Source organism: Glossina fuscipes, unplaced genomic scaffold (assembly GCF_014805625.2).
Source record: "Glossina fuscipes isolate IAEA_lab_2018 unplaced genomic scaffold, Yale_Gfus_2 0, whole genome shotgun sequence".
Lineage (NCBI taxonomy): Eukaryota > Metazoa > Arthropoda > Insecta > Diptera > Glossinidae > Glossina > Glossina fuscipes.
In genome coordinates, this window is record NW_023998414.1 from 42574088 (window position 1) to 42596112 (window position 22025).

General features: G+C 31.5%; 2 protein-coding genes across 6 annotated transcripts in view; one reads left to right on the forward strand and one right to left on the reverse strand.

Moving 5' to 3' along the window:
• Positions 1-16589, forward strand: part of LOC119641247 — a 40957-nt gene extending 24368 nt beyond the window's left edge. Inside the window, exons 1-2 of one of the 2 annotated variants that reach the window (XM_038039827.1) lie at positions 14909-15268; positions 15536-16589. In XM_038039827.1, the coding sequence (XP_037895755.1) occupies positions 15260-15268; positions 15536-15991 (465 nt within the window). In that variant the 5' untranslated portion in view covers positions 14909-15259 and the 3' untranslated portion in view covers positions 15992-16589. Of the gene's footprint in view, positions 1-14908; positions 15269-15535 lie in introns of those variants that run through there. The other variant, XR_005247809.1, reaches the window with a different exon arrangement.
• The window catches only part of LOC119641226 (homeobox protein cut), a 98973-nt gene that overhangs the window by 60170 nt on the left and 16778 nt on the right, over positions 1-22025 (reverse strand). The gene's annotated exons all lie outside the window — the stretch shown is intronic.

The window sequence follows — 22025 nt, forward strand, 5'->3', positions numbered from 1 at the left end:
CACGTAAATCAAAATCGAATTCAAAATCTGAAATGGGAAATATGAAAAATCGTGATGCTTACAAAAATGCAATCAAGGATTCGGTTCGTATATCATTTGGAAATCTTAAAGGATTCGCATAATCAAAATTGCGGCTCTATTATGGAGAGATGGGGAACGAAAAGTTTATTCTTCCAAATATTGACCATAGTTCAGATAGTCCCATGGGTCATAGATCGCGAAATGCAATAATCGGAAGGAGCAGGATCTGGACAATACGACTGATGGTATTGAACATTTCACTGAGGTGTTTCTAAGCAGTTCTTAAGCTTAAGTCCTTAATAATGCGCCTATTTCTCCTTCAAAGCTTGCCTTAGAAGCATCAATGTTTTGGCTTTCATTCGTTTTGAGCAATTTATAGTGTAAAAGACATATAACCGATCTTGGCAAATACAAAACTTGAATTTTGCATACTTCTGGTAAACGGTTCAGTTGAAGAACATGACTTTCATTTTCATTTTCATCAAATGTTTTAAAAAGACGCATGCAGAAGGAATTTCGTCCTTAATCCGATTTATCCTTACTTGATTTTCAAATATATTTTGAAATTCGAGAGGATGAGAGCGACGAATGCCATCTATACCGTCATCGCTATTTATATATGTATTAGGTGCGCAACTAAGCTTGTGGCGCCTGCAATGGACGTACACCTCTGAGCTGCTATTGTTTTCTTCATATCTTACAAATGTGTTAACAATTATCACTCGTAATATCAGTACGTATCGCAATGTAAGGATACGCTTTCTGGCAACGAAGATTTCGAATTTGGTGCTGAAAACACCTTTTGTGTGAGACGTTACTTTCTCTGCTTAATTCGAAAAATAGTACCGCTGAACAGTTACATGCGATGAACAATTAATAGATTGTTATGTTCAAAGTCCAAACAAGCCCGCGATGGGAAGGTAGGCGAACCATGTAACAACAGCGATAAAGCTGAATTGGAACGAACACCGGACGCGATACATCAAAACTCATGATATCTTGAATTTAAGTCCATACAGCAATCCTCGCCCAGCTTTAGATGAGAGGGCCGATGACTATGCTGAGAGACAAGCTTTGAATTGAAGCATTTTTGCAAATTTTCAATTTTTCCATGACCGAAAAAAAAAAAAACCGGATATTTTATTATGCACGTCAATGCAGGAAGGAAAAAGCTTTATAAAAAAATCTATGTATTATGCGGAATTGTTGATTTGATGACCCTGTCAATCGGTTGATCGGCGTTTAAAACAAAACAAATATGCTTATATACATATATATGTATATGTATGTGTGTATATATATGGCGCTCGTAAATAATCGCTTGCGTAATTCAATGAACGTTTTATGAAATTTTAGTTTTTTTCCAGAAAGTGTTTCACTTTCCAGGCCATTGTTAGTTTGGTCGGGACGACAATAGGTCGATGGCCCCAATTTTTTCAACTTGTATTCACAAGTTCCGTCAAGATCATGCATCAATTTTCAACGTCAACTTTTACGGTCTTCAGGATTTTTAAGCTTTAAAAGCGGATTGCCTAATTGGGTATACTCGCCGTTCCCCGGTAGCGAATAAAGTGAAGAAAATATGAAAATGTACTCTTCAGCCTTTGTTGATATTCCTAATATAATGCTAAATACATAATATATTGTCATTGTCGTTTCATTGTAGTTGTCGTCATTATTATCAGTAGAACCATACACAAGCGTGTTTATGTATGTACATAAATGTATATATATATATATATATATATATATATGTATATATAACAGGAAGAATAATAACATGAATATATAGCCGTTCATGCGCTGAAAACTTACGGCACAGACAACGACGTTGACGACAACTCAGGCACAGAGAACAAAGCCTAACTCCCTGCCATGGAGAGTTAACTTTATCCAACCACAACTAAGCCAGCATATGTTGGCACAAAATGACAATAACAAGCACAAGAATGTTCTTAATGGTGATGGTTCGATTCGGCTGAGTAACATAAACATTGTGTTTAGTCGTGATATTGAGCATTTTTGCATTTATTTCTGTTTTTTTTTTTTTTCAATTTTTTTTTATTTTAATTCTTTACGCTCTGTCTTCAGCTGTATGTATATGTATGTTGATATGAAGAGTTTTGTGGGGGATTTCTTTCGATTCAAAAATACAATTCTTTAACGATTTCCTGTCTTTAGAAACAATTGATATGCAAACCGAAAAAATGACGATAATAATAAAACAGCATTTAAAAAATAATTAAATTCGATCGAATTTCAACTTTCTGTCAACATTTAAATACACGCACATGTGTGTGAATATTTCAGTTTTTATTTATTTTTTTTATATATATTTTTTTTTTTAATGAGAACAAAAGCTTTCATTGATTGTGTGTACACATTATTTGAATTGCGGCTCAGCGAGCTAACAAACAAATAAACTGACGAAAAACTAAGAGGAAATTGAATTAAATTCATTTATTGGCACACCGACCCGCACATATGCTATGTCTATAATACAAAAGTAAGCAGTAAATAGAACACATGCATACATTTTCGTATAAATTTGTACGTACAATAAAATTAAAGATCGGTTAAATTTTGAAGCGTGGGAGAATTTTTTATTATTGTTGTTTTCGCTGAATTTTTGCTAGGCTTTCTTTGCCCTTTAAAGCATAATAAAAGTAAGTTTTCCGATAAATTTTTATGCTCTTAGATGCATGCACGTAAACACAAACACAAACACATATACATATATATGCTGAAATGAAGGTCATTGCCTGCCTATTTAAATTTAAAAAATATTGATTTTCGTTTCTGCATTTCACGTGTACGACGAAAGGCAACGCAGCAACTACACGCATGTATACTGCATACCACCGATATTAAGGACTACTTGAGAAGTCCTGTCCTATCTTGTATTGTTATTGTTATTGTTATTGTGTTGTTTGGTTTTGTTATGCGTTTGTCTTTTTTTCCTTTTTTGTTTTTGCAAGTGTATGTCTCATTTTTATCCATTTCCGTTTCCTGTACAGTAAAAACTCTTCAAGTTTTCCGTTACTTGGTTTAGCGTACTACGAACCACTCACTCTATGCCACATGTTTCAAGATATAAGTGGAGACAGTTATGAACCACAACAAACATGCGAACAGCATCTGCACGAACTCTAACCAATGCAAGTCAGTCTCATCTATCTCACAACCACTCAATTCCTAGTCCTTAATATACCAAATAGAGGATATCTTCTCTACACATGTGTATATATATTGCATGTATATATATATGCATAGAAAGTATGGCTGGCCTGGTATTATCAAAAATTCCCTCTTGCTTTGGTCTGCTATATATGTGTTCGTTGTACGAATGAATGTTTTCCTTGTTGTCATTTTTCTGAATTCTCACTGTTTTAATTTTCTAACGTTTTATGAGGACATATCTCTTTTAATACAATGTTGCAATAGAACGCGTCATAAACAACAATGGCAGCAATAATCGCTTGTAACAAACGAAAGTAAATATAAGAAAATTTATGATTTACTTACACTGCTCCTAACATAGGCTGGACTCTGCATATATTTTTAATTCGTTTATTATTTTTCGACTTAACGGTTTACTTGTTTTTTTTTTTTCAGAGATTTGAAGAAATATATTTTTTAAATTTTACTTTCGCATTGACAATGATTGACATTTCAACGTTGTACGAGCGTTGCTCCGATAATTATAAAACGTAAACATTAACGACAAAAACCAAAAAAAAAAAAAAAAAAGGAGAGAAAGGAGAGACTAACGTTTATGTTAAAAGGATTCAATGGCTTAAGTAACTGAGATTGCGAATGCTTCCATAATTCTTTTACATCTATTGGCCAATCCAGCGATACCTATAATGCATATATGCTTCTAGTGCAGCAGGCGATTGTATAAATATTGTTTTTAGTCGGTACATATTCGTATGAAATTTCATTAGTGCAGCAAACATCTTTCCATCAAGTCCTCTTACGTACTTCTTCATTCAATTCTCGTTCACAAAAGCTACTAATATTTTTCACATTCAAGTCCAATTTTTGTTGAGTTTGCAGCGCTCGGGCGGAAATGCATTCGCAGCTCCACGCCAATATTCTCAGTATTTAATGCGATAGGTTTTTTTTTTGCTCTCATTTTTCGATTCGTCTTTATCGCCTCAATCGAGCCTGACCGAGTAAAATGGGACGAATAAGGCGGTTGCGGAACGTTATGAGTGGAATTAATGTTAAGAATTGTCAGCTCCCAATAATAATTTCAGTTTCGACGGGCAACTTCATTCAAATGATGCGTCATACTTATATAACATAATGCTCTATATTATATCTGTGTGGCCCGACGGAAGCCATTCCTAATCAAAAGCAAATCCTGCACATTTATTCTTGGATTAGATCCCTACTTAAACCTTTAAGAGATTAAGGAAACATTACAAGGAATATTTTCAATATTTCTTCAATAGGCTTTGCATCCCTTTTCTCACATAGATCTGGTGTTTTTGCTCGACTGTTTTTTTAAGCCGCCTGACGATTTCACAAGAAACTGCTTTACGTGACGAAACTCAAAATTCCGTAAGCGACCATCATCCGAAATTGACAAACTTAAGAAAAGCGGACGGGTAGCAAGAGGGCGGGCTGACGCTGCGTAAAGTATTGCCCGATTGGTTGATAAAACTGCATAGGGCTCGTCGATGATAAGATGCTTTACTTTCGACAGATTCTAATCGCGACAATTAACAATTGATGCGATTAAAGGGCGCAACTGAACTGAAACACGAGCGAAATTGATCAATCGGAAGGCTGGCACACATTTATTTTGGCTTGAAGGAAATAAGAAGATCTGCGCTGAGAAGTCTCGGTGCTTATGTGATATAACAAGAAGTATTCTCCGGGCGGTTATTATTTGCATCGCCCTCTGCAGTGTTTCCTTAAATGATCTGTGGAAATCACTTGGCTTTACAGCTGGAGTAATAGCATCGATCGAAATGCAAGTTTGGTTTTCTTAAAGCTAAGTTTGAATTTTGATGAAAAAACGACACGAACTTTTTCCTTCATCTATTATTATAATTATGGTGTATTTTAAATCGAATCTTATGACACCATTGCCCGCTTTTATGAGCGCTTAATTATTTAATGAAATTACCCTGAAAATTTTCAAACCTATCTAACAACAAAAACCCATCAAAAAAATGTTTTCCACCGCCTACTACCACCACTAAATGATTGACTTCATTCGTTCAATTCGCCTTTTAAATATATTTTCAATGTCATTTCGTAAATGAGGAGAAGTTACCGTAGCTTAAGCAAAAATGCGTGAGAATTTTTCCGAATAATAAAATAGAGAAAAAAAAAAAGAAAATCTCGAAACACGACAACAATCTATACAGCACACACACACACGCACACACACACAGTTCCCCGACTGTCCTCCCTTCGTATCATTCTCACCTAAGCATTAACATCCAATGCAATTGACACAAATTTCGCACTTTTATCGTCACCCCCTCCACTCTTTCTCTCTCGTAGTATGCCGGCAAAGTATGAATCGCTGACCACAAATATATACAACCTGACAAACGTATAAACAATACCAGCCGAAAGACGCAGGATTTTGTGCATTATAACCACAAAACAATACCACATGTGTGGCAGCTTATAAGCTTTTACATATGTATATGTATTTACGCTTGAAAATGTGTATGCATGTGAATATATGTTAAAGTATTTTTATAGAGGAAAGCAATGCTTTTTAAAGCAAGAAGTCATTGGTGTGGGTGAAATGAAGGGAACATAACATTTACTAGCCTGCAATTGATGTGAAAGTGGACAATAACAACAACAACAACACCAATAACAATAAGAACAACAATAATAAACAAAAAAAAAAAAAAAGAAGCAATAACAACAGTAAATATATACGTGTGCGGGTGTAGGCATGAAAAACCGCGTTCATTCGATGATAGAGTGAAAACAGTTGTTTGTATATTTGTTTAAGCTAAAATTGCAACAGTTTTGCGCGCCAAAATTAATGATAGACAGGGGCACATATTCCATGCACACATTTTAAACATACATACAAACGTACAAGTATACAAATGTTTTGTGTATGTATGTATATGTAATGATGATGGGTATTCCCTTGCAGTTGTTGACTTTAGGTTTTTTTTTTTTTTTTTTTTTTGCCGTTGATATGTATGCTTAAACGTTAAAGTCAGACAAAGGTCACAAAGTATTACTGAACTTTGTGTCAGCCTTTATATGCCAGGCAATGACAGGTGTTTTTGTTTTTTATTGTTGTTCCTTGGTTTTTTGTTTTTTGTTTTTTGTTTTCTGCTCCTTGCAGCAGCACCCAACATTAGCAACGGCAGTAAAGGGTAGTATAAATATACGCCACAATGCTCGAAATAGAAGCTAATGATTTTTACCATTTCTGCAAACGAGTCTTTGAAGTCACTCACGTGATTTAGCTACCATTCGTGCCCTATTACCGTCCGCCACATTTCAATATTTGTCACTTTTAATGATGAAACTTTAAAAATATTTCAAAACTGAAGCAGTATTTTGCACTCGAGTATGCCAACGCATTCCCGCATATCGTTGACACATCATTTGTATAAGTCGAAAGAGACAAATACACACGCACTTTATATGTTTACTTAGTATAAATAAGACATGTTTTATAATATTTTCTTTTTATTTTAGTTGCGGTGAAATATTTTTAGTATTTTAATGCTTGTAAGTCTGTTTGCCGCGTCCGTCTGTATTTTACCCTAACTTGACAATATATCGGCTTTTGTCTTCCACACATTATGAATAGCAAAAAAAAAAAAAAACAAAAGTTACGCAGACAATAATGCCGTACATGTTGCCCATGTTGTTATTGTTGCCGTCGAATCGATTTTTTCCTATCAAATTCATATAATGTCGTGCATTAATTATTTTTCTACTAAAGGTCTTAATTTTTGTCTGGCTTATGCCTCATTGCTCCAAACTATTATACTTCATATACACATTAACATTTACACTTAAATACATAGTTTGCGCTAATAGATCGTATACAACAAAGTTTACTTACGCCTTAAATATTTTTTGTATTTTTGTTACTTTTTTATTTTATTTTATTTATTTTTTCTCTTTTTAGCACACTACACTTTCCCCTACTCCTCCCCATATATATCGTACAGCGGCATATAATATGTGTAACAATTTAAAACACATCAAATATCCCGTGCATCGCTGGTCGAACCGTAGATACCCGACAACCGAAGTAGAAACATAAAAATTAGTTATTTAGTTGCAAGCAGATCTCTTAGTTAACGACAACGATTTCAATGCATATTTCAAAACGCGTTTTCGACGAATCCTATCCACGTTAGTGTTCTTGATGACGTTTTTAAAGTCCCTAGGATGTAGACAGAACCGTGCCACTTGTCTCGTGCGCGGAACCTTACTCATATTCAAATTTTGATGTTTGAAAATCCTGTGCCGGCAGTAGTATGCCGTTTTGTCTTAGACGAACTCAACGATGTTGAAGTTAATTCCGGCAAATCGCAACATGCGTGCAAGTCAAATGTCATTTATTTCACGTGCATATTAAAGGCGAACTCAAGCCATATGTTTGAGTTTCATTCTTGTCCTTAAATCTGCGATTGTTTGCGGTTCTATGTGCTTTGGTTCGCACGGACAACAATTCCGAATCTAATCCGTGTTCGAACTTGATTCCAAGAAGCTCGCTTACATATGCCTGCTCAACGGTTTGCTCCGCGTGCATGATTTCACTCTTAGCCGAAGTTGATCTCACTTTTTTTTTAAGCCATGTCGATGTATGAATCACATTGTGAACATGTATTAATCACTACGCCACAGATGCATAGTCTTTCTCACGGAATTGTTGCTAAGCATTATTACGCGGCAAGTAATAACAATTTCTGCATCTATTATCTTGAAAATTTGGTCCCACTATCCCTGCATTTACCACACTATCAAGATACTCCAAACACTAGCTCATTAGAGTCCCTGGTGACGGTGATTGAAAGCACTATATTCGATATGAAATGCTTTTCGATTCTGCTAAATCATATAAACGAAGGCTCGCGACTGAACTCGAGAACCTCTGATCAATCATGTGTAAGGTAGTTTTCAACTTATTAGAGCAAATAGAAGAGGCTTATTTCTGCCTTCAAATTACTTCCTGCACGTGTAATTCATAATAGCTTTAACGTCTGACACCTTCATCCTTCATTACCACTTCGTCACATGCTTGCGGATGGAAATCATTTCATCAGAGTACGGGCCTCATTGACGATTCGCATATTTGCCTTAATGTGCTAAAATAATATCTTTTCACCAGATTTCGATGCATCTTTTTTGCTAAGGTAAAAGTTTCGTACAGCACCTGCTCTAGCACTCGTTAGAGATGACAATTTGTGACATAATGCAAGTTAGAGACGTTTGGATGCGTTGCTATTTTCTCGGTAGAGAAGCGTATCTCGTGGTTTGATAACCAGATGATTATCTATGATAAGTTGGATCTATGCAGTCGCATTAATATAACCGCCGATTAACCATGAATTGCTTAAGCCGTTACTCATTCCCATAATAAAGACTTAATAACTTTTTCGATTGGCTACACTGTCAGCAAAGTCGATAATCATGCCCTCGCCAGAGACATGGAGTCCGATCTTTACCACTGATGCTACAGAGATGCGAAGCGGGAATTAAATCCGATAGAGTACTTGCACTTAATGTACATACCACTATCTCTCATTCCGATTAGGAAAATTGATTCGTAATTAGATTCATAAAATAGACAGAGCGGATTCAGCGGGTTATCCTGCAAACACCTCTTAATGCAATATCTCTTCTGCTTTACATGCGAACCTGGGGGATTGGATTATGTGCTAGCACTTCTTGTAAAGGTGCCTAGTTGTGTGTGTATATATATGCAGGTGCTCGTAGGTTATCCTGCTCTCTGTATTCCATTTGTCTGCTCGCTGAGCGCAATCATGCTCCGTTCAATATTATAAGAGATAACCAATCAATTTCATTGAAATATTGTTGGGGGAATTGATCTGCATCCAGCGAGTTATCTTTTATATGAAAAAGATTTTTCAATTTTTAATATATGTAAAAAACGGGCCACGCTACTGTGCTCTCCATAAATTCGCATCGAATCGAAATTTCCTGCGTGCGGTAATATGTTACTGTACTCGTACCCGGTAGTAACTAAAGTTTAAATCGTGTCAAGCAAATAACGAATTGATAATAGGCGAAAGAGCTCTTTTACTTTTTTTCTTCTTCTTATGCTCTTTTACACAAATTTGATAGGGCGTAAAGTATTGTAGCACGTTAACAGGAAAACTCTCCACACTTGGCTTTACGCTTCTTTTTGTTTTTGTTTTTGTTTTAGTTTTTTTGTTTTTTTTCTCTTAATTGAAATCTTGCTTAAATCTAAGGGATCGTAGTGTGCACTTATGCGAATGCATTATTGTTTAATGTAAACATTCAGTCCGACTAAAGCGTACCGGGCGTACATGAAAACATGTTTTCTCTTGTTAGAAAACATATGAAAAATTTCTCTCTAAAGCTCATCTTTACTGTAAACTTGTAAGTTAACATTCTTCTTTTTCTTTTTTTTTTTTGATTGATGACTTACGAAAATATTTACAAATTATTTGAATCCATTACTTGCGGGCTTAATCGATTAATTACGTTAATTGTTTTTATTACTGCTCCAAATTCGATTTGGGTCGATTTGAATGCCGAGACTTACGAAAAGACTTTTTTACTTGCGCGAAGAAGTCTGACTTACGCAGGGGTGATTGACTTGTAAAACGGCTGCTGTTTACAATTGTCATAAACTGTCCAGCACTTTATGCATATTTTTAGGCCAGTCAAAGGTATTAACTAATAACTTGGCCAAAGGCGGATCGTATGCAATAAGATGACAAAATTAATCAAGGATATTTATGCGTACTTACGTATTTTGTAATTCCGGAGAAATGTATTTAGTTTCGAGTAAACAAATGGAATAATTACCTGAAAAGAGAAAAAAAAGAAAAAATACAGGAAACATAAATCATTTAATTAAATAAACGATTAATTTTTTTTTTTTTTTTTTTCATATAAATATAAAATTAATATCCTAATATATATATATATATATATATATATATATATATACTATGCATGTGTGTAAAAGTGAATACAGTGCAAACTTATGGTACGTAGATAAGTCCTCTTACTTTTTGTCGTTCGAAAAAATTTCCGTTTTAAACTCTTCAAAACACAATTAACAACTGTTAATATGATAAAAAAGATATTTCATCGAGTAGCTTTAATAGTGTACGATTTTATAACAATACTTAATTTAAGCAAATAAATGCATACACAAGCTCACAAAAAGTTATTCTCCACATGTCAGCTCATAAAACTCTGAAACCAAAAGCAAATTAAATTAAGAAAAAATATATTATCAATTTTTGCTGTATTTGTATTTTATTATAAAGAGCAATAATAAGTACGTAAGTACGTACGTATATACAGATTGTTGTATAAAAGTGATGTGAAAATAACAAAATGGGTAGCGAGTCTTTTAAATGAAAAAAAAAAAAAAAAACAAATCTTGTGATAAAGATAAAATTATGGCATTACAAGTAGGGTTTTCTTATATATATATATATATATATATATATATGTAAATATATTTATTTTAATAATTGTTTTCGAAATTCTAGTAAATGAATTTACTAACCCATAAATCATTACAATTAAAAATGTAGAATACGATAGCAGCAATCCGTGAGCAGCGTATCAGCACCGCTTAAAAGATAGATGTCTATTGGCCAAGTAAGTTTAAACGGCCGGACGGGTAGATAAGATAAAGATTCTCTCAAGTTGATTGGTTTTATTTGTTTAGTTCTGTGAAACATGTTTATCTCGAAAAAATATGGCCGCTATTAAGATCACAAACCACTCATAACTATTTAATTTTTGATTTTTGTCTTCCGGAGAAAGTTAATAGGTGTACAGTTAGCTAAAGGAATAAATAAATAAGATGCACTACTACTACTTATTTAAGACTTTTTGTTTTGCAACAATTTCAACATCACTAATAAATGGACTTTTTTTTCCCAATTTCGAAATAGTTATTAAAGATAAATATTGCCTACATTTAGGATCATTAAGTCGACAAATTTGTAACATTTCTGCGGCATTATCTAAAAGCTAGAGAAGAATAACCGATTTGTTGAAATTATGGATGAATGAGATGTGTAATGTGTCTGGAAACAGCTTTGAACTGTAAGCGTTAAGAAGAAATTAAACAATGACAGAAATATACTTATATTTGATTCTTAGTTACTTAGTACTTAAAACTGTGCTAACTTATAGATATTTCTTGACAAAGACAAACTGAGAAGAAGAAGATGAAATAAAAATACTTAAATACATTTTTAAACAGACTCACGCGCTCTTCACTGAAGCGCACTCATCTTTGCTAAATGAAGACAATCAGCATTCAAGGCAAAATAAGAAAAGTAAAAATCAAAACAGAAATCAAAGAAAAAAGAAAAAAAGGAAAAAAAAAAAAAAAAAAAAATTCAGCACATACTATAAAATAATATATGTATTAGTGAATGTATACATGGTTGCATGTACAACGTATATGTACAGGATTCGTAGTAGGTGGTGCTTGGATTCTATCAAAGCAAATGTCAACTTTATACAACACAAAAATCTAAGGGGTATATATAACATTTTATAGATGGATTCCCAATCGTAATCGATGGTGGTTCTGCTGCTGCTGCTTTCAGTGTATACTCATATGCAGATATATGGACGTTTCGATATACGTATATATATATATATATATATATATATATATGTGTATATATATTTATATAAAGGCATATATATAAATACCTATATATATTTATATATATATGCCATTTAATTGTTCTCTGCGTATATATATATATATATAAATATAAATGTATGATGTATGGGTAGGGGATGAAGGGCATTTACAATATATCACTAATATTTATACACAAATATACACAAGAGAATGTTTGTGCATATGAAGATACGTATATGTATTAAAGTTCACAAAAATTTTTCCAATGAAAAAAAAAGAAAGAAAAAAAATGGGAAACGAGAAGAAAGTAAATGTCCTTTTACGTGTAAAAGAGAGTGAGTGATTGTACGTAACAAAAATGAGAATTTGGCTCTCTAGCTAAAGCGCCTGCGACAGAGAACTAATATATATATATAGGAAAACATTTGCAAGCAAAATAAAAAAGGAAACATATATATATATATATATATATATAAATGTTGAATAGAAAAAAGTTGAACTAAAAAAGAAATGCTTTCTTCTTTTCTGCTGGTATTTATAAAAATTCAATAAATATACGTATGCCTGCATGTATATGAAGAGTACAGTGGAAGCACGTTAGAAATACAACACAGTCTAAAATAAAAAAGCAGTAGCATATGAGTAGCATGTACAAGGAAAGACATGGGGGCACAGATTCAATTTTTTTTAGGGTTTGATTTCGGGAGCTATGGAAAGAAGTGTCTTTGTAAATGGTGTTGAGTTGTGGCAAATGTGTCTCTGTTCGATTTCGAGTGGTTTGGCTTTCGTAGCGCAGAGGAGGCACAATTCAGTACTTGATGGAGTGGTAGCAATTCAGCAGAGGGAATCTGTACGTATAAAAATGAAAACGAATTTTGTATATAAGCATTATCATTAGATACATATATTTATGCTTCGCTATAGGAAGTGAACTTTCCTTAGTTTAACAAAAAAATTTATATTTTTATAAATTATTATTATTGTTATTATTTTATTATTATTATTATTGTTTTCATTATTATTATTATTATAATAATATTATAATTATATTATTATTAATTATTATAACTATTATTATATATTAATATATATAAAGATATATAATAATTATATATAAATATATATATAATATATATTAAATATAAATATTAAATAATAATAATAATTAATTATTATAACGATTATTATTACTATTATTATTGTTATTGTAGTTATTAAAATTATTATTATTATTATTGTTATTACTATTCTGTTGTTAAGGCACTGTGTATACACAATATATTTAAATCATTCATGCAATTGAAGGAGAATGTGTGTGTGCACATGTGAAAATGGAATGTATTCCCTTCTGCATTAGGTTCATTGGATGATTTCATGATTTTCCTTTCTATATAGAATTTGGGTTGAGCTCTTGCTTACTTTTCCCTTTTTGGGTGCCAAAATAGAAAAAAGGAAGTGTAAGTATGTATACACACCCTTCATTGGGAGTCGATTGAATTCGATTGGACGAACGGTAATCGTTAAAAATGAAGTATAAAATGGTTGTTTATTTATATTCTTTTTATTTTGAGCATCTGGTTTTACTCATATACATTGAAACAGTTCTATTATAAAATATTTTTATATGCACACTACAAAAAATAAAAAAAGAAGAATAATAACGAGTGACTCTAAGAAGGAGTGGTAATGCGTCAATATGTTTGAAGATGATGGATGTATTATGTATAGATGTGCATATGAACGGAGTGTTGAAGAAAACGTAATACGTTATATATATATTATATACATATATGTATTGCATCGGACATTTTAAGTTATCTAAATTGATGTTATAATGATAGGATGATTAATTACGATCACATTTATGAATTTATTTGAAAATTTCGATATCCAGAATGAGTTGATGATAATCGTAAACTATCTTACTTCATTCTATCTCCATCGTTTCGTTTTTCTTATTTTTTTTTCTTATTGTGAAAATTGATGTGAATAACTTTAGAGGACCTTTTTAATAATACATTTTATATTAATAGAATTGTTTATTTTATTTAGTTATGAAAAATAAGTAATTATTAAAAAAAAAGGTAAAATTCGCTAATAAACGTTATCCATTTTCAATTTTATATATATATATATATATATATATATATATATATATACGGTTGAGATATAATAACCATGTCAATCATCGACTACATGTGCCTCCAATCACACAAAAAAGTCCTTATAGCGATTTCAGAACAACCATTTTTTTCTTATTCTAATTATTGTTGCCGTTATTCGTTTTCTTAAATCTGTATTCATAAATGAAACGCTTACAAAGGTATAGATGCGCCTTTTCCGCATATACATTTACAACTATGTAAAGATATATGTATATATATATATATATATATATCTCCTTTCTTTTTACAAAAAAAGGTAATATATATATATATATATATATATATATATAGTATGTATATACGCACATGTATTGTATAAATCCTATATAAGATATAAACGTAAAATATAGCAAAAGGAAAATAAAATACTCGTACATACCACAATATTGTTGTTGTAGCTGTTTGTGCCGCAGTCAATAACATCCAATCAGGTTTGTTAAAAATCTATCTATATACACTCGTTTACACAACCATTCACACAGATATATAAATATATGTTGGTACACATATCTACACACCTATATGCTTATGGTGCATTTAACTCAGTGTTATGTGTATTCCGTTCGCATGTATGCAACGAAGTTATAGAATAGTGTGGTGTACAGGAGTATGTTGAGCTCTATGGCCTTAACCAGAGTCGGTGAGTAAGGCTGACGGTGGTATGAAGTATGAACTCAGTAGATTAGTTTTTATACTCATCGAACGTACATTGAATTGAAATACTGTTTGTGTGCGTTATATTTTTTCCTTCTTTTTTTTGTTTCATGTTTTTTTTTTTTTTGTTTTTTTCTTACAACCACACAACCATTAAGCCTTCGCATATTCTCGTAAATACATGCATATATATATATATATATATATATATATTTCTATATATATATATATGTATATATATATAGAAATGTATTTATACGGACTCGAATCTGATGGGCTGGTATTAGTAAATGTCAATAAAATATCTGCTAGATACCCGTGTGCGTTCATATAAAGCAGAATAAATTGAACAGAAAAAAAAAAAAAAAAAAATTTCAACCATCTCGCTCTTTTTATAATAATGCGCTTCATTTCATCTCTCCTCTTTAGCAAAATAAACTCATTCACTCTTTCTCTCTCTTTTTACTCTCTAAATTCTACCTGATTTGCTGAGCGGAGAGCACAAATAAGCATTGTTGTATTTTTAAGTAGTAAAATTCAGTGCAATGTTTCGTTGAACATCAAAATGCCGTCGGTAATTATTTTTATTAAAAATTGAAATCAGAGCAATAAAGTCTATCCCATTCGCGAAGATGATTTTTCTTCTCTTTTTCGTTTTCCCTTTTTTTTTTTAAGCAAATAGGGAGTAATTTAAAAATCAAGATGGGATAAAATTTCAATAATTATAAATACATTCTAGTTGCAAATGTAGATTGGTTAAATGGATTTATATAAAATTTATATGTACACTAGATATATATGTAATATCATTTATTGATAGAAGAATAATTATTCATTTCAGTTTTCGGATATTAAGATTAAGGTGGAGCTGTTCGCATCGATTGCATATATATGTGTACGTATTGTGTACATGTATGCACATTATTCGAGTGGCTGCATTATTATTGAATCAAAATATCCTCGCAAACCCAATGTCAGCACTCCAACAGCAACAACAAGAACAACGTCGGCGGTGGCGAAAGCAATGTTGATGGTGCCAATACCTTTTGCGCAACGCATCCATCTGACATATTTCCAATATCATTGGTCGATAAATACCAAACGAACGAAACATAAGAGCTATGGACCACCAAACATAATATATACACATGCCGTGTACATATCGTTAATATGTGTTTCATGTCTATGTATAAATGTAAGTATGTATTGTATAGTAGAAATTTCAGCTTGCTGTGTGTGCAATACTGAAAATCCCTGTACATGCAGGAATATAGAAGAAATATTGGCAGCAAAATAAGGTAGTAAATACGAAAATGGAGATCGTTACTAGAGTAAGTAAGTAAGTAAGTAAGCATAGAGGTGGAGTAGCTGAACTGTATAGAAAATTTATATGTACCTGAAAAAGCATATAAAGTGTCGTGTCGTGTGAAAGCAAAAAAATTCCTCTTCATTTCTTTATTTTGCTCCACAGAATTCAAGAAAATCAAAGAGAGCATACTAAAAACATATTTATATATACATATATATATATATATATATACAGTTCTATCAATCCAGTGTATTACTCGAGCAATAACAGTAGCCGTAGCATTATTGTAGAAATATTTAAAGAATAATAAACAACGGAACGGGAAAAATTGCATTCGCTTTAGAACGAATTCTCGATACTTTCTATTATATGGCTGACAGATTTCAACTGCGCTTTATCGCATGCATCTTGTAGACGTATCAAAATTGCTTATGCCTACTTTACTCTTTATAGTAAATTTAGTAGTGCGGCTTAAAACGTATAAACTCCCTTTCAAACTTCAAGTTGTTATCCACATATGTTTTTTGATGTTATAAGGACTCAGTATACGCCCAATCCTCAATCATAAATTGAAGAAATACAAGAGAAAAATGAAAAAAGTAATGAATTTTCAAAATGAAAACAAAAAATTTTTTTTTTAATTGTGAGCGAACGCAAAATTTTTCCTTCTATTAGCTAGAACTTTCAACTATTTAATGAATGAATAAATTAGTTAAATAAAATGATGTCCGAATTTTTCTATGCTAACCTTATAGCTAGAATCGGAACCTAAATGGAGGGTATTCGAAGTTTTACCGTCACCAAATAAAATGCATATTTTGCTTTTTGTTTTTTTTTTTGTCTTTTTTTGTTTTTTTTTTTTTTTAACATGAGACTCGTTAGAGAAAAACAGGATGGAGAGAAAATAATATATATGTATTATATGTGTATATATGTATTGCATATATATATATATATATATATATATATATATATATATACGCGGGAAAAGTTTTAGTTTGCCTTGTCCTCTAATAATGGCGTTGCATCTATTTTCTGTCTCTTATTCGCATGCGGCGAATTTTATTAACGTCTAGCGGTTAGTAGTAAAGATAGAGTGGGGTGCTGTAGTTTGCTACTTGCTCTTAGACTTGAATATATCCTGTAGGATTTATATCAAAAGCAACACCACAGAAAAAAGATTTTATTCACTAGAAGAGAGGAAATAAACGAAAAAGAAAAAAAAAAAAAAATGGTGGATATATAATCATTTTATTGGAAATAAGAAAAGCACAGACATAAAAAGAGGAATTCATGCTTTAGCGAATGGTATACGCGCATCGGAAAATAATATGGAATGCTAATGACTATGTATTCTCTATGTATATAAATGTATATAAAATATACATATAATTTTCTACGTATATTATAGTTTAAATTTCATTAATCGATTTAAATTTTAATCTCACTTTTCATATATTTATATACACACAAGCATACACCCATATATATATATATATATATATATATTACATAATTTTTGGTTATATATATATATATATATATGTATAAGAAATTTTTATAGAAATTAAAAAAAAAAAATAACAAAAAAATCACACCTTTCTGTGACTGCTATGAATATATTTTTAATAATCGAAATAAATTAGTTTGAACTGATAACCGATGAGATTCATCTAATTGCTCTTACGTAACTAGAGCATCGAGCGACATGAATTATGTGTATATGTGTATTCTTATTACTAAAACGATACCTTATCAACCATTTTTGAAAGCACTGATTGCAATTGGCCAATTTTTGACGCTCCTGCTTTCCCTCGCTGTCAAGTTTTATCTTATAAGTGAATTTATACCCACAAGGATAGATACGATCAAATGCAATTGTACCTCTTCTGAGGATATACATGATCTGCAATTTGACACGCTCGCAATTAGTGCCATACTTGGCAGCTAGTCTGAATATAATGTAGATCTGTTATCTGCTTCCCTGTACCGGTGTGTAACGAGCGTTACTTTTTTCTCTATCTCCGTCTCTCTCTCTCTCTCTCTCTCTAACTCTCTGGAGTGTGAATGGGCTCAGAAGTACGATGCATTTGTTTGAGTTTGAATCAAAAGTAAAATGTCTACCTAAAGTTTTTGTTATATTTTATATAAGATTTTGTTATACGTCAAAAAAAAATTTTGCTTTTTTTTTGTAATGTTTTTTTTTCTCTTCTTGGGAGGATGCGTTTGCCTGATATTTCAGCTCATAATTTTAAACTTATCTTTACCGATTTCGCGCCTTCACATTATATCTTACATAATGCGACAATGTCGACAATAAATCAATGTCTCCATTCTTTGATGGGCATAAATGAAAATATCTTTAGAAGTCTCTTATTCTCTACGATTTGATTTCTGTGATCCTAGAACGGTTACAAAGACACTCATCAGCACCCTTGAAATAAAAATGAAGAATACATTTTTTTTTTTTTTCACATCTAATAATAAAATCTCTTATAGACTCTCTTCATTATATCATTCAATATGCCTTCATTTTCTAGTTGGGAATATAATTAGTTGATTTAATTTGTATGAGGAGAAGGAACAGCACACATTATCATGAGCTCTAATTAGTCACAAAATGAAACATTTTACAAATATAGCAACTGCGAGACAATTGCTTATGCTATTTTTGTTAGAAATTCATGCCTTCTTCCACTTTTAGGTTGTAATAGTTTTCGCTGCTGTTGTTGCAGTTAAAATGTTCAATATTATTAGCATTAACATATAATACGGAGATAATACAGGAGATTAACAAAAGCAACTATGCAGTATGCAGTAGAATAAAACTTAATTTTGATTTGTGGTCACGCCCGCGCATATAACTGACGTCGAGTTATGCATTTCTCTCTCCTCATAAAGTGTCCACAATCCCTTGCTAAATTGTGTACATTGGACTTTTTGAAAAGAAAATCTGCAAGTTGAGATCCTTCTTAAGTATGTAGGTATGCATGCATTGTACAATGATATTTGTTAAGCGTAGGTGCATTGCCTCATCCTATGTCCTCGATTTTTTCGCCCACTGCGTAAATTCCAATACAACATTGTCTACAGTTCTGCTCTTTAATAAATATTACATATGAGATCATAAGTTCATTTATATATATGTACATATATAAATATATGTATGAAACATTAATGATTAGTCCAGTCGCAAAAGGGAAATTAAAATAATTTTAATTTGAATTTCCGTTCAGTTTCGTTTTCTTTATAGATATTCTGAAGCCTACATAAGCTTTTAATTTGGTTTTTTATTTAAATTCCCCTTCGTGTTGAGCTTTTTTAATAAAATGTAACTTTGATTTTTTATGATCACTTTAAATGATCCTCTGCTGCTGTTTTAATACTGATGATGATGATAATTTAATTCAATTGTTGAACTTCCGCTGAAGAACTGCCTATACTCACGACGACGCATCAATCGAATTCAATTGTGTGTGAGTCATACAAAAAAAAAAAAATAAAAATAAAAAAATAAACAAATAACTAAATAAATAAATAAATAAATAAATATATATATAAAAAAAAGATCTGCTTTTTGATTTTTTCTTGTATTGTATTTACTTAAGCAATTGATCATCTTGTTCAATTTAGTCATGATAAGATAGTCAGTCTAGTTGTTTCCTCTAGTACTGTATCAAATGCTAAATTTAAAAAAAAAAAAAAAAAAAAAAAAACTCGTGTTCTATTGCTTGACGAATTACTTCAAATAAAATCTCGTTTTATTGCAATAAGTTGTAAATTTAACCGGATGCGTGCGTACGATTGGAACAAAGCTTTGATTGGTACTCACATGCCCGTCGTTTCAAAGTGTTTGTAAATGTTTGTTGCGTTGTTCAAATTGCAAGAAATTAGTCTTTTCGATGGGAATATATATGATCTCATAAGTACCTATATATACGCATACGGGAATGTATGTAAAAAGGTCAGTTTGTTGTAAGCCAAATAGAGTCAATTCTGTTTCTTTAAATTGACTGTCAGCTATAAGTCAACTCAAAATTATGCTTTAATTTCTCTTAGTTACAAGCAAGCATACAAATATATATATATACTAAAAATATCGTTGCTACTAACCTTAGACAATTTAAATTTCACAACTTTCTCTTAAATTGATATGATTTTATTTGTAACAACAATGGCAATACAAGAAGCATAAAAAGTGTTTGCATATATACTTACACACATACTGTTATGTAATTTAGGTAAAAAAGTAAAGTTTTTTGTTAATTTAAATTTAAGAAAATTAAACTTAAGCTCTTAGTTGGTATTAATAAGGGGTTGTTGCTGCGAGTGCTGTTGTCGCTGTTGTTTTTGTTTTTTCCACAATCATGTTGTTGCAAATTACTAAAGCAACTTTAAACTAAATCCAACAAAAAGCGAAAAACAAAGAAGGTATAAATGTTTTGTTTTCTCCCGTTTATGTAGTTTGAGCAAAAACTGTAGTTATATATATATATATATATATATATATATATATATATATATATGTCCATGTATATATCTAACATTCATTCATTCATTAAAACTGCATGTACACGTTTGCTTGATTGTATGTGTGCGAATGTTTATATGGAGAGAAATTAGTTCAGAAAAAAGGGGAAACATTTTCTTGTTTTAGACGCTTAACAGACAAGCAGGCGGACAGACAGATATCATCACAGACAACAACAAAATAAGAAGAGAAATAACATTTAAGCTTTATGAATATACCCCGCATACATGCATACTTATATAGATATATACATATATATATGTATATATATATACATACATATATACATACGTCCATACATAAGCATATATATATATACATTCATACAAAAAGACACACACACACACATATATATATATATATATATATATATATATAACTATATATGAGCAGGTATATGCATGAGTATATAGGTGTTTGTACACTTAAAGCAAACTCTTCGTCTTGGATTGACACATATATACGCACATATCATTATGTATGTGTGTAACACAAATTCACATGTATAGGTTTATGTATATATATATATACAAACACTTATATATATGCATTTTTTAGTGTGTTTGGGAGTTCAGAATTTATAATTGTGTAGGAGTTGTTAGCGTTGGTGTGGTTTGTTGTCTCTTAGTTGAACCGCTTGCTTTAATTTCACTTTTTGCAGTTTAGTTTTTGTCTGTCTGCTTATGCCATGATGCGTCCATGTGTTCGCTTACATACAAATATAAAGATGCTTTTAACCCGCTTAGCAATCTTAGAAATAAACCTTTAGTTAAAAACAGGATGTCCTTGAGCTTGACAAATAAAATAAGCTCTCTTTAATTCGCTCTTTATCTTTCCCTCCGTCTCTGTCTCTCTCTTTTTCTCTCACCCCCTTTTCGTAAAACCCTAACTGTGCTAGCTTCAATAATAATAATAATAATAATAAAAGGAACCAAATTGCAATTAAATTACATTTTAAGATTTGCATAAAACTAGAACTTTTGCTTGATAATTAAAAAAATTTGGTAAAAATTTAATTCCAGTTTTAAAGACGACTTTATGCAATATTTGTACATCAAATATTTGTAAAGTTAAAAAACATATTTTGTTTTTGTATAATATTTCAACAGTTTCATATTCAAATTCAGTTTTTTGTTATGGTTATTATTATTGTTGTTGTTATAGTTGTTGTTGTTATTGTTTCTTTTGCCTTTTCTCAATCCGCCATCACTTATCAGTCTAGATGGGAAAACGTAAAGGTTTTAAATACTACTTACTTCGGCCGTATACTTTTCAATTACGCACAGATGTTTTCTTAAATATTTTTATGTCATTACATATATCCACACATATACATGTACATATATATATATATATATATGTATATATATATATACATACGGAGACTTTCGTTTCTCATTTATACCCATACAAATGAAATTTCGCATTTACAAACTAACAGCATAACACATCTACCCCGGCATATAAGCTTAACCATATAAGCACATATAT